The sequence below is a fragment of the Rhodnius prolixus genome, unplaced genomic scaffold (assembly GCF_049639745.1).
Source record: "Rhodnius prolixus isolate KJV_2025 unplaced genomic scaffold, Rpr scaffold_3, whole genome shotgun sequence".
Classification (NCBI taxonomy): Eukaryota; Metazoa; Arthropoda; class Insecta; order Hemiptera; family Reduviidae; genus Rhodnius; species Rhodnius prolixus.
The window spans coordinates 54,660,878-54,675,206 of record NW_027411603.1 but is presented as its reverse complement, the minus strand read 5'-3'; the positions used below and the strand labels follow the sequence as shown (position 1 = coordinate 54,675,206).

The window sequence follows — 14,329 nt, the reverse complement described above, 5'->3', positions numbered from 1 at the left end:
ACTCTGTTATCTGAGGAATGGAGGTTTCATAAACTGTTATCTTTGAAGTCAGTAAGTTTGATCTGGTGTTAGGGTGAAATAAATAATGGCTTTCACGCATGATGCTTACGAATATACCCAACTTTTAAAGCTTGCTGTACAAATAGAATCCCTTGCAGCTTATGGTAACAATATATTCAAAACTATCTACCAACTTTGCCATTTTGAACTGGTTAATTACACTTGTTTTTTTTTTCTAGGCGACAGGTTACTTGTTGGTACTAAACAGGGACATTTAATGTTCTATAGTGTTACTAGACAAGATAGTAATAAAGGAGATCAAAAACCTGACGTAAAATTATTAAGATATAATAAAAATTTTAGTAAAAAGCCTATACAGCAAATAGCTGTAGTTCCAGACTATGATATTATTATTAAATTATCGGACGGCGTAATTTGTGTTCATGATTTATCTTGTTCTAATTTTTCACTTATTAAGGCGCTGAACAAGACTAAGGGGGCTTCTTTATTTGCCATTGATATCCAGGTGAGTTACATTAATTTCGAACTTTATTCTAATATTACTAGTGTGTAATATAAAATGGCCAAAATGGGATAAATAAAGATTATAGAGTCTCGTAAAGTCTTTTCGGAACTCTGATTTGACAGGTTGAAAAAGGAAATCAGGATTTTCTTTTGCAGTTTTTCTTCTTAAATAAGTAGCACTTTGTAATATAATATTAAGTAACTAACACCTATCCCTAAGACCGCAAAAGTTAACTGTATGTGATATTTTAGTGGAAGTTGCTCATAATGCCTAGGAATGATCTAGAATTTAAGTAATCTCTTAAATTTATTAATGTGTCTAGTGTTTCTAATCTACATATTAACAGTGTTTTTGATGAATATTTTTGTATGATACTACATGCTAATACAAATAATTGCTCAGTGCGATAAAGAAAAAAAATAAGTCTATATGAAATGTTTAAAACATTCCAACATTTCCATCAATAACAGTTGACCAACAAAATGAACCCTAGCTCCAGCTTCTCCAGAGAAGTCCAACGTGCTGCCACTTACGTCATTTTTTCAAGTGCAGAGAAGTATTAATTTTATCTTTTCAGAGAAACTTGTCCATGACTGGAGTTACATCTCTGACCGTCCGCCTTTGTGTTTCTGTTAAAAGGAAGTTACAATTGTATTATTTGAAAAATCGTGAATTTTTTGATTTGATGCCAGAAATTACATTATCCGACATACCTAGGGCGTTAGCGTGGTCAAAGGATAGTATATGTGTTGGATTCAAAGGAGGTTATACAATAGTTAAGGTAAATAAAAGTTAAGGGTATTTGCAGGAATAATTGGTTATTGAAAAATTGAGTTCTTGATTCGGAAATGTATTTGTTTAACAGTTGAGCGGCGGTGAAGAAGAACTTTTTCCAACTGGAAGACAACTGGAGCCTCTGGTGAATAAGATACCCGGAAAGGAGAAAGACATGTTTGTGTTGGGCAAAGAAACTCAGAGTGTCTTCGTAGAAACCAATGGCGAGCCCGTTGCCAATTGCGATATAGTCAAGTGGACCGATATTCCAGTAGGTGTTGGTAAGTTTGTTTTACCCCTTAGAAGGGGTACGTTAGAACGTAGTAAAATAATGTTAAAGATTTACACTTATTCTTTATTTATCTGTTTCTTTTTACTGCTTTGATGATTTGACCCCGTATATTAAGGGCTTGTGCTTAAGAAAACACATTTGAGAGTATGTCTTAAACTTTGTTTTTGAACATTCAGGCTGCATGAAGCATTAGTAATTTCTAAAACTTCATCCTTTGTCTTGGAGTGCAGAGAGCTTCTAATATAGCTTTCACGATGCAGCAAGATCACTCTTGTGGGTACTGGGATATGCGAAAAGGAAATGGCCAATCGGCCAATCACCAGGCTGCAATGGGACATCGAGTATGCTGGTCCAGAACCTGTCTTGGTAACAAAAAGAAACGGCTTAATAATTTCAGAATACCGCTACAAAAAAAAAAACACTATCTTGAATAATTTTAATTTAATGGAGAACTATTGAAATTTATGTCAGTGGGATAAAAGCCAGCGTAGAAAATTTTTCAGAGAGTTTTAAATATTATATGTATAGCCAATGTCGTTCAGATATTGAACTCAGCGGTGTATATATTACTGTTCCGTTAACAATACATTCTTCACTTTTCTCTCACTAGAGGTTTGGAGAATATTAAGACCCTACTTCATCTTTCAAAATCGCTTAGATGTAAGTCTCTTACTCTAGTCTTACATCACCCCTAAATTTGGTTCCCGGGCTTCCTACTACCTAATCCGGTATTGACTGGGTTCATTTAATTTGCAAACGCTGTATATTGTAAAAGAAGAATCTTGTTTAGTGTTTGTGTTTGACAACTTACAAGCTCAATTATTGGCCGAAAGATGGAAAATCGTTGATTTTATCCTTCATATCTGGTTCTCTGTTCAATCAAAGTGAGTTTTTATTTCTACAAATTTAACAAGTTTGAATAAATAATTCATTGGTCCATTCTGTACTGTGGTTAGATTTCAGTAGTAGCACAATGATCTAGATCATCTTAATTAGGATATGTATTATTGAAGTGATGCATGTCCTGATATAACCTGCGCAGAAATCGGCAGCTCATTATTCTGACCAAGTTGGGTTGGATTTGAAGAATTTTTTCGTCTAAACACATTTCCTCTTTTTACCACTGTCATTTCAACTCTTAAATGTTCTGAATGATAAGTGATCTCTTTGCAAATATCTTTGCAAGAATATCTAGGGCTCTGTTCTCTTTTGCAAGTCTATTTGCCTCTTCATTAGCTGTGATCTCAATGTGTAATGTAGTCCACCCATTCTTGAATGCCAGTTCCAAGTTTTCTCCATCAAGAAGGCTGACATGATCTATTGAAACGACTGTAAGTGAGTAGGTTGGACAAGGGGCATTAATTAAGCAATAGTATTATTGACTTAACTATGCGAAAACAGTGCTTCATGAATTTATTTACTAAAACGGCTATAAGACACAAAATTCTATGATAGAATAATAAGTGGAGTGTTACCACTGGGCAACTTCTCCACTCATTTGCTTCATTTGTTACTCTATTATCATTGTTACTTGTAGCGCTGATTGTAGCACAGATAAACGCAAAAAAAAAAGAAAAGAAAAAAGAATAATAAATTGCGGTAATGTGAGAATTTTTGCTAATTTCCACAGGTTACGACGAGCCATATTTAATAGCTGCTCTGACTGAATGCGTTGAAATAAAATGTTGGAACGTGGAAGGTGGAACCGAAATAACGTCTTTACCACTGAAGGCGCGTCTGGTGTGCCCGTCAAGGCCCGGTCTGGTTTATCTCGCCTCGAACGAGCTTATCTGGGCCTTACAGGCGGTTCCTGCCCAAAAACAGATAAAGTTGTTGCTGCCTGAAAACAGATTTGAGCTTGCACTTAGGCTTGCAGTTAGTATAAATAGATTATCTTTGTTAAATAAGTAATAAGTAGTTCAGATAGAAAGTGAACTAAACAGAAAGTGTAAGTAATAAACAGACATTTTAATCGTATGCTAATTATTTTCAAATACTGCAAAACATAATCAAAACTAATTTTTATTTTCACCTCATTATTTCTAATCTTTTTTCAACCATAATTTTTTTGAATAATAAAACTTTACAGAACATTCCTGAAAAATTTATTGCAGCTCAAAATATTTTTTACTATTATATTTTCGTTATTTATATTTACTGTATTAATTTGACTTAGGTGTGTTTTCTGTGTTTTTAGGATGTCTAGTTTTCCCAGCCCATTTATTTTGGTTCTATTATTTTTTTATTTATATAATTTTTGCATTAGTTCTTTTGATAATTGATAAGAATAGAAAGTTGGATTGCTAGATAGTAGTAAACTATATGATATAATACTTTCTAAAGAACCTTTTGTCTACATTTTTCAAAGTATTCCGCCTAAAAGTGAAAAAGAAGAAATTCGCACTTCGGTTTAGTTGGTTAAGAGTTAACCTAAATTGAATATCAATTTGAGTATTTAATTTTTAAGACTTTTTATTGACTTTTCACATTCATAACTACTTTCTCTGAAAACCGTCTTTTCGAACCCACTTCATCTCAAAACATTGCATTTCCAGTAAAAATGCAAATGTCGAAAATTTGAGCTTGCAATTTTGATCAATTTGTACAAATGATTAAACACTCTTAACACTAGTAAAACTCTATTATATTTCACAGAATATTACTGATGACTCAGAAGAACAGAAATTAAAAAATATTAATAAAATCCAAACTATGTACGCTTTTGACCTGTTCCGCAAGAAAAAGTTTGGGAAATCCATGGATGAGTTCTTCAAGTTGAATACCGGTGAACAAAAATTTATTTTATCATATTTTTGTTTGTAATGTGTAACCGATAAAAGTATTTTGTACCTGTTTTCATACTGCACAGATCCATACGAAGTAATAAAGTTGTTTCCGGAATTAGTATTGGAGCAGAATGAAACACCTAAACAAGAAATGTCTGATAGAGATCTTGAAAACGGTTACTTAGCCCTTATTAAATACCTGACGGAGGTAAATGTTAATAATAAAATAAATCGTGTTTTATTTGTACATTTATTAAATATACTTTAAAAAATAACTTTTGCGTTTATTATATTAAAATTTTGTTATGCAGGTGAGGCACAAACTGATGTCTGATGAGACCAAGATTACTTACAAATCGCCTGACGAACTAATGCAAATCATCGACACGACTCTGTTAAAGTGTTACCTTCAGGTCTATTTCTTAAATGCCAGTAATATTTATCATTGAGGATTTATCTTTATATATTTATGAATATTTCAGACAAACGATGCTCTGGTAGCACCGCTATTGCGCAGAAACTATTGCAATTTGGAAGAAACTGAAAAAACATTGAAAAAACATCATAAATATAGAGAGCTGATCGTCCTTTACAGGACAAAGGATCTTCACGACAAAGCGTTGGATCTCTTGCAGAAGCAGGCATTGCTGGAGGATTCTCCTCTCAGAGGACATGATCCCACCATACAGTATCTGCAAAACTTAGGTTGCCCGAACAACTTTTTGACTTAAGCTTATAACATTAAAAAATTATTAACACAAGAACTGTCGGCCACCTGGAAGTTCTTGATAAGCTATTTTTAAATACTTTCAATGTAAATGCTCTTTAGCTTGGTCAGTTATCCAAAGTGGTAACACGCTTTAATGCGAAGTATTTAGTTTTTCTTCAGGCGTCTATTTTAAGCGAGTTTGCCTCGCACAAATAGACTAAAACTGTTAAAAAATGTGGAACTGAAATGTGCAAAATGAAACAGCTTTAAAACTAAAAACGTTCCTGGGAATAGAGTTTGATTACTTATTGAAAAGAGGTTTTAAAACATTTCTGAAATTATCTCAATGTACCACCCAGGGCAAAAAAAGAAATTTATTTAAACTAGTCGGGAAAGGTTTTTGTGCAGAGTTTGATCGTGATTAGAAATTGAATCACTCGAGTGAAACGTCATTGTTAATAAAAAGTTTAAAGAATAAAAAGAAGTATTTGAGACTGTAGAATGTTTACATTTAGCAAAAGAATCCATCCGAGAATTGTGAAGCTAAACTGGTAGAAAACTATTAAGTAATTTAGGAACTAATTCTGAAATTGTTATTTTGAAAACTTTCCTACATAGATCAATCAGAATGCTTTAGTGTTTTTTTACTAAAACTTTATTATTATTATTATTATTATTGTTATTTATTTATTTTAGGTAAAGACTACTTTGATTTAATTTTGAAATATTCTGTATGGGTTTTGGAAGCTTACCCTGATGATGGTTTAAAGATTTTTACTGAAGATATTCCCGAAGTTGAAGGGCTTCCTAGACCAAAAGTTTTAGATTTTCTTTTAAGAACTGAAAAATCAAATCTAATAATTCCTTATATAGTAAGTGTTTTTATTCAGCACTTAATGATGCTTTTGTTTCCTCTTTTACTTATAAATCTTTGATTAAACATTTAGGAACATGCAATCCACGTGTGGAATGAAAAGAATGTAATTTTCCATAACGCTTTAATTCATCAATATAGAAAAAGGATACTGGCTTTAGGAGCCGATGAGAAAGCGCTCGCCTACAAGGGAAAACTGCTTCACTTTCTTGAAACGTCCGACCATTATTCTCCAGCAGCCGTCCTGGACAGTTTCCCTAATGACTGTGAGTACTGTGACTCTATATTGTGTTTGCTATTCATAGTGGGTACAGTTCCTAATGAGTTAGACTAAATCTGTATTTATTGCACAGCCATGTTTGAAGAGAGGGCTTTAATCAATGGAAAATTAGGTCTACATGAGCATGCTTTAAGTATTTATTTAATTTTACTCGGAGACTATAATAGGGCTTTGGAATATTGTGATAAAGTTTACAAAGAAGGAGGCCCAGGATCAGATAAGGTACGTTAGCTTATCTAATTTTCAGCACGTATGATAGTGTCAAATTAATTTTTGCCTACCACCGATAACAATGCCACGAGATTTTTGTTCCCTACAAGCTCGAATTCAGCCTAAAAAAAAAAAAACTTTACACTGTATTTACACTGATTCGTCCACACTCTGGTAGCAGAGATTGAGTATGAGTTGCCTAAGTTATTATTTAGCAAGCATGTGCTTGCCATCTCTCTAGGCCTTGGATGGAGGAACGTGTAACTTATAAAAGGTACATTACCCATTCTGTGCAAGGAAGGTCGGCCAAGTCACCAACCAAAATCCTGGTAGTAATAGCAGAAATTTAGAAAAGTAAAAAAACGGTTTTATTGACGCTTGCAATCATACAATTTAGGTTTCAATCTTCAAGAAACATTGTAGAAATATATCAATAATAGTTTTGTTTCATTGCTTATAAAAAAAAAAATCAGTTCATTGCAAAGGGCAAGATGTAAAATAACCAGTGTAATCTTATTTTAAAAAAAGGGGGGGAAGGCAAATCAGAAAAAACAGATAATTTGATGAAGTTGAAAATGTGTTTAGGTCCGCAGAGCTGGATAACACAATTGATTTTATTCGTTCTATCATGCGTTTTTAAAACGCATTATATAAAAGGAAAAAATTAGAAAAGAATAATAATAAAATCAATACGGATTCCAAGGCATATCTTCGACAGATACAAAAGAAAACTTAGAACTAATGTGGTCTAACAAACTAAATAGTTAGATCGATATTTTTCCATAATTATTTTTCCTTTATCAACTGGTGTTCTGTATTCATTTACCGATTAATTATTATTATCTGATATTTTATTACTTTAGTAAAATGTTTTTAGTATTATTTTAATGCATGGGAAATAATTACAAAAAACTTAACAATGAAGAATATCGTCTTTCCGATCGTCACTCTATGTCTAGCTTATAAATCTCATATAACAAAATTAAACCTTCTCTTGACTCACAACCATTCCTTTGATTTTTTAAGGCTATAACTTGTACTGTACCATTTTTCGATGCTACAGTTTAAATTAACGTAATTATACTCATCAAATGAGCCAGTAATATGTTAAAACTAGAATTATAGATTAAATTTATATGTTTAGTGATTTAGTGTCGTTTACATGGATTTGCTATCATTCTATTGCAGGTGTATGTAGAAGTATTAAAGTTATTACTGTCACCGCCAGACTCCATTCCCGGAGTGTCAGTTCCTATGCACTCCGCGGTTGACAAAAATGAAAGACCTGTTGATGTGGAAACAGCGTTAACATTGCTTGAAGCACATCCCTCAAGAGTTCATGTCCTGGAAGCGCTTACCCACATTCCCGATAATGTGCCACTTTCAAGGCTGAGGCACTTTCTGGCAGCGGGATTGCGAGATATTGTAAGACGTAGAAGGAATTGTCAATTGTTGCGGGGCTTGTTGTTCGCGCAGAGATTGCAGGTAATAATACTCTCGTGATCCTGGTATAGATAGACCGTTCTATAGACTTTTCGATATATATGTACATGTAATTAGTGTTGGGTTGAGAAAAGAAATTTCTTTACTTCCTGAAGTTGGTTCACGTCTTCAATGAAAAATCCCGAAGGGCGATAACATATATATATAAAAAAAAAAAAACATTGAATACGTTATCTACATACCTCGTATGTAATTTTGCTTTGAGTATTACGTGTTATAAAGGCTAACAAGAAGCTGAATGAAATTTCTACTAATTCTATAATTATAAAATTTCCTCCATAATATATTTCTGTTTAGAGAATTGAAGGCGTACTCAAATTCGACTATCGTGCCATAAAGTTTTCTCTTTTTAAGTCTCCAGTTATTGCATATTAATGATGACAGAGAAAAGATATTGTCTCTACAACTACTATCTCTAAAACCATCATGACTGTGTGTGAGAGAGTTACCAGTCGTCCAAACAATTGCTGAAGACTCGTGTACCGCTTTGACGGTACATATTCTAAAATATAAAATAATGTACCAGTAGAATGGTCTTAGAGGCAATTCTTCAAAAATACCACAAAATCCATAGTCGGATTTGTAATAAACTTTAAAATAGACTCAACATAGAGGTTAGAGATGCATTTATAAGAGGAACATAAATTTGTCATCATCCCTAAAATGATGATATGTTTTCAGTCGATAAAAATTGACCAAATTGAAAGAACTTCATCTCACACTACTGTTTGTTTCTTTTTTAGCAATAAGCTGTCTACTCTCCTAAAATATTCGTCCATTTATGTTCTTCAAATTTATTTTCTATTTTCACATCTATTTTAGAGGATGATTGTATCAACTTAGCCTTCATTTCAATAAACGTGAAAAATCCGAAAATCAAAGGAGTGCAAATAAACGGAAGAATAGAATGATTTGTGCACCTTCTTTTTTGCACATTTTACCACATTACCTCTCTCCCTCTGAACCAAAAAATATACTTATAAACCCTTAAACAACTTATGTGCAGTTTTTGAAAATTTTTGATAGTCAGTTATGTTTTATTGTGTCGTAGGTTAAAAAACAGAAGATGGAGCATGAATCCAAAAAAATTGTTATTACCGAATTGATGGTGTGTCCTGTATGTAAGAAGAGATTTGGCAATCAGAGGTTTGAACTTATTCATTCTTTAATATCATTTCTGCATTCTTCACTATTAAGCAAATTATCAAAGATCTTATATTTTTATTTGAATAATTTTGCTAGGAAAGTTGGGATTAGTTGAGTAGGAGTGAGAATATTTGTCTCTATCAGTCTTTCAGCGAAGGTGCGGTTTACGAGCTGTATAATTTTACTTTATGATGTTAGTATTAATTAAAAATAGCCACAAAACGCTGTAAACCACAGCCTGAGTCAACACTCTTACTAACAAATCGGTAGTGTTCTTCCTAATAGGCACTCATATTTTCTATTTTACAAATAAAAGTAATTAGTTATAATCTAAACTGCATTTCTCTGACATTTACAATATTTATAAGAATAGTATAAGTACATGGACCAATAAATTAGACGTATTTATTGTTTATTTTCAGTGCATTTGTTCGATATCCCAATGGAAATATAGTTCACTATTCTTGTCAAGACAAGATGAACTAAAAAATGTTTGCTTACTGAGGGTAAATTCTTTGTAAGTATTATAATATTTATATTTGAAACTAGGGAAGGGATTAGCTGAATGGTTAGCGTTCTGGATTCCAGCGCGGGTTTGGATCCAGCTTCTTGCTTTTAGATTTTTCTCTTCCTAAGAGCTTCTTACAGCTCACTGCCCTCTCACTGGTGATGAGTAGTGTTGACTGTAACAAGAGTTCACTGTCTGAAGGCCAGCAGTGAACTGGAAAAAGCTCCGGGCGCCAATGCCAAAACAAACAAAAAATGAAATTAATTCCCAGCATAAGAATTGTAGTGCATTCTTAAAGACCAATTGGAAAGTCATTCCAAAATTTTTCAATTGAGATGTTTTCCCTAAAATTTACATATTCCTCATCAGCTGGGCAAAACTTACTAATTGTACGGAAAATGTTAATGTATCTAGAGTTATAGAAGAGCAAAGAAAATAAGTACTTAGGCACTTGATTTTTAACTTTTGAAATAAATCATTAAATTATAAATTAATAAATACATGAATGTATAGATTGCGAATAGTTAGACAACTTTGGATGACTAATAGCGAAGTCCATAAGGCATGATGAAGTTCTCCAAACTTCCTGAAGGTACTGTGTGCTATCGAGCTCTGTCACGCTGATTGCATATGGACATGGTAAACTTTATACATTCGAGTTGTAAGAAAATATTCTTGATTTCTGTTAAATGTAATTTGAAATTGGCTTTAGTTGGTCTTATCTGCCTAGGATACCGCTGATTATTTATTCTTCAATTCCAAAACTACAACTTCCGATCCATCCAAAACGTTTATATGTTATACCGTTTAAATTGTTCGCCTAAATTAAAATGTCTAGTTATTTCGTATTTCATAACCTTAGAATCTTTTGGTGCTTATGTAACATTTTTGTAGGTATTGTCACCTTTCCTGATGCATTCTTCGTAAATAGAGTGGCCAAGTCTTGCTGAGCGAAGTAATCCCATCAGTATGTCTGTATAGTATTATGGAAAATGTTTTGTGTAAATTATTAATGCGAAATATATTATTAGTCTTGATGCGATTCTTGATTATCAATTAAGTGAACAAGTGATTTTATTTTTATATATAATTGTTGTAAATGAGCTGTTTTTTGTACTTTGTACATAAATAAAGAAAGTAATACTGTGACATTTTTGAAAGTATCCTGTTATGCCCAAGAAGCCAGTCTATACCTAGATGGTCAAGATTTTATTTTCTACTTCGTTATAATTATGGTTTATTTTATTTATTTACATTTCTCTCTTTTTATTTTATTTGTATTAACATTTCTCAAGTAATAGATTGAAACATTCACTTTCTCTTACTCTTTAAAGTTTTCTTCAAATTTATTTTATTATTTGAAATTTGTGCTTATATTTGTGTATTAACTTTTAGTGACCGTAAACTATTAATGTTAAGGATTGAATTAGCAAGGATTCGGTCAAAATAAAAAACAACTTTGTCTATACGCCAACATTTCGACAAATTTAGCCTACCTCAGAGCCTGGATATTAGAAATCAATGTCTCAACAGTTGGACTTTTGAAACACAGGAATAAAAATACGTAACATCTTATTAAAAAACTGTAGGAAATTATATCAATTACAATTCGTTAGTACTTACGTGGTTACGTTAGTATTATGGACTACTTTTTTTAAGATGTTAACTCAAGACGGAGTTGTTTTTTATTTTGACCGAAACCTCACCACTTCAATCCTAAATAAAGTTGCACTAATGTTTGTTGGTTTCTAATTTATTTACATTAAATGCAATGAAAGGACTTTTGAAGGAAGCGAGACGTTGCAAACAATCAAAGAAACAATTTTTTTTTAAAGAGATTTACACTTTTGGTCAAGAAATTGTCTTCAATCTAGAAATTTTAGCTACTTATATTATTCTCAATAGCGCACTATTTAAGGAACTAAATCTTGGAAGGGTGCCTACTTGCTCTCTCCCTTCGGACTTCCCTAAAGTGAATTTTCCGGAAAAAAGAAACAAACCTTTAGCCTCTAACAGGAAATAGTTTAACCGAAAATGAAAGAAATTAGCTGAAGTGGTTTCCGTCAAACTTAAAGAGATGAAAATATTTTTTTAAGGTTGGGGGATTTTGTTAGCTATCTGTTCTATGGGTCCCATGTAGGTACTCAAATTAAATGTTAATTTTGAACTTGAGATTTTCCGATTTCCAGCATACTTACAAGATCATTTATGTGAATAAACTTTTTCGGATTCAAGGAGGCATAAAACTGATATTGTGTAAACTCAGAGTTAGATAAATTATAATACTCATGATGTTTGTGAGAGAAATAAAAAATATAAATAAATAAATAAAAATGTAATCGTAGAAGATTGGCAACGCCCACAAGTCTATCCAGTCTGGCGATGACATCATATAATGTATTCATCCGCTTTAATTTCAATTAATACATAAATTTTATCAAATTATTCTCTCATAGTGAGTCTAGCAATAAAAAATGATGTAAAGGTAGTTTCGTTTAAGTATTTTCTTGGCCATTTATCGATTAAAGGTGGGTGCATTGCGGGACTATTTTTCTCGCGCATGAATCTACGGGTAAGAGTTGGAATCCAGTCAGTAGTGTACCTACTTGCTTGCCGTTGGTTCGTGCCTAAGACGTCGCCGAGGTGTATTTATTTATATTGGTGTGAATGTATTGTGTGTCCAGTGCCCCATTAACTTGATACTTTCCATAGCAGAAAAACAGTGAAGGTAATTATCTGTTTATTTCAGTTTGTAAAAAAAAAATAAATACTTGAGAGTACCGTTTATTGATGTCTATTATAATGGCCGGGTTAAGCAAGGCCTTGTCCTGGATTTAATGAATTTTGTTCGTGTTTATTATATCCTTTGAAAGTTTAATTAGTTTTACCCATAAATTTACGTTGTATTAATAAAAACATTAAATAAAGAGAATGTAATTAAATACGATCTGTGATATTTCATTAAAAAAGAAAAGAAAAAGTATTACCACGTAGGAGTGGCACGTTCAACTTCTACACAGTGATAACGCTTCTTCTTCTTTTTTTTTTTTTATTTATTTATTTGTACTCCACTTTGTCGTAAGTTATTTATAGAATTAATAGCACTTATAATTTCCATTTTTTTATGAACTGTGTTCACACCTCATATATTCTCTGTAAACTTCCAAAAACGTCCATTGATTAAATTCAGTTCAAGGTCCTATTCTTACATCTATTGTAATAAATAAGTAGTAATTAACGTATTAACTATTTTATAAGATTAAATTAAAATATATTGGATTAAAAAACGTAAGGATCTTACCAATTATGCTAATAATTTACTTCACTGGCATAGAATAAAAGTGTTGGGCCTTATAAACCAAAGCGAATTTATCTTAGGGGACTTCAAATTTCCCATAAAGTAAATTTTGTTGGATATGTGGCAAAGATTACCCTTTTCTAACGATTAGATATCCTTTCAAAAAAAGGTCTGAGTGGTGATGTGCAGCTAGCGAACTGCATAATGAATGTCATATTTTCCTAAGTTAAGGTTATATTAAGGGAAGTAATATTGTGGTGTGAGAGGTCACTAGCCTTTGGTTTCTATCAACTCTCGTACCACCATTTGATTTATCTGAACAGAAGACATTATGCATATTATAATATTTAAAAGTGATTGTTAGTATTCTAGGTGTGCGCGACTCAGTAATGAATAAATCCAAAATAATATTTTGTTTAAACATCTCTTCTGTAATAATTGTTACACATTTTTCTTTGACTTGATTTTTACTAGATTTGTTCAAGAAGGGAAATGAGGAGCCTAGTAGTTTTTAGTTGGTGCAATGCACCAACCATGGTTTAGTTTGTGAATGGTTTTGCCGCACGAAACCCAATACCCATTTTTAGTCTGTTTTCTTGGATTTGTAGGCACTATTAAAGTAATTTTTTGAAAATTGATTTAAGGTTGACAGCCAATATAACATTGTAAAGTTATGTGAGATTCCTTATTTTTTGTTGGCAGAATACTGAAACATTTTTTTACATTGCAGTGCCATTGCAGATGTAAATATTATTTAATCTAACTTCCAAATGGCTAGTAAAACGTTAGGTACTGTTCATTAAATCACTTAATTGTTTCCATTCATTTAAGTTTTTAGGACATGTTGCGCAATGATTACTAAATTCATTGTGAAGTGCTCACTTGAAATACTTGTCAGTTATCAATTATTTAATCATTAATCACTACTGATAAGTTGTCAGTAATCTCTAGCCTTTGCATAATACTTAAGCAGAACCTTTTTTTTATTATATATATTTATTTGAAAAAAATAGTTTTTACCTGGCCTTTATGACTATGGTTATTCGAATAATGTGCTGGAATGATGCTGATAATCACGAGGGCATCGATCCAGTTTCTTTAAGAAAGTATGTACTGGTCGGGGTAAATTTCAAATTTAAAACAACATATCGAGATCTCTGAGTTGGAAAAATTTATTAACTTAAAAACAAAAACTCCCAGGAGATACAATTGGATTAGGAAAAGTTAGAAAAATGATCCTCATGGGGAAAAAAGGCTCATTGAATTATCCCTCTAAAGCCTAGGATTCCAGTAGCTACTTCCAACTTGGTATTTCGTAAAGAATCAGGAACGGAACAGAGTTGAAGAGAAAATTTATTTCTAGTTTAGTTGTGGGTAGGAATTGAATGAGACCATCCCCTGAAGGATATTGCAGTATATTTCA

General features: G+C 32.3%; 2 protein-coding genes across 8 annotated transcripts in view; both read left to right on the top strand.

Moving 5' to 3' along the window:
- Vps39 (vacuolar protein sorting 39) lies at positions 1-10,757 on the top strand. 2 transcript variants are annotated; one of them, XM_074127090.1, is made up of 16 exons: positions 1-164; positions 240-526; positions 1,104-1,307; positions 1,392-1,581; positions 3,223-3,467; positions 4,248-4,377; positions 4,462-4,586; positions 4,690-4,791; positions 4,861-5,083; positions 5,784-5,959; positions 6,035-6,227; positions 6,315-6,463; positions 7,640-7,936; positions 9,006-9,100; positions 9,523-9,617; positions 10,122-10,496. In XM_074127090.1, exons 1-15 carry the CDS (start codon positions 86-88, stop codon positions 9,584-9,586), a joined length of 2,559 nt encoding a protein of 852 aa, XP_073983191.1. In that variant the 5' UTR covers positions 1-85; the 3' UTR covers positions 9,587-9,617; positions 10,122-10,496. The 2 variants fall into 2 exon arrangements, with proteins under 2 accessions (XP_073983191.1, XP_073983190.1); XM_074127089.1 differs by lacking the exon at positions 10,122-10,496 and adding an exon at positions 10,503-10,757 and having other exon boundaries at positions 2-164.
- Positions 10,758-12,176: 1,419 nt separating this feature from the next.
- beta-Spec (spectrin beta chain) overlaps positions 12,177-14,329 on the top strand; it is a 52,329-nt gene continuing 50,176 nt past the window's right edge. For all 6 annotated transcript variants that reach the window (XM_074127088.1, XM_074127085.1, XM_074127083.1 and 3 more), the window contains exon 1: positions 12,177-12,336. The gene's annotated coding sequence lies outside the window, so the exon portion shown is untranslated. The remainder of the gene's footprint in view (positions 12,337-14,329) is intronic.

Bases quoted from the DNA above. Each gene is read 5' to 3' on its own strand.
- Vps39 (XM_074127089.1), top strand. From the start codon at position 86: ATGGCTTTCACGCATGATGCTTACGAATATACCCAACTTTTAAAGCTT. The intron at 5,084-5,783 runs GTTGCCCGAACA...TATTTATTTTAG, and splicing joins ACAGTATCTGCAAAACTTAG to GTAAAGACTACTTTGATTTA. The intron at 7,937-9,005 runs GTAATAATACTC...ATTGTGTCGTAG, and splicing joins TGTTCGCGCAGAGATTGCAG to GTTAAAAAACAGAAGATGGA.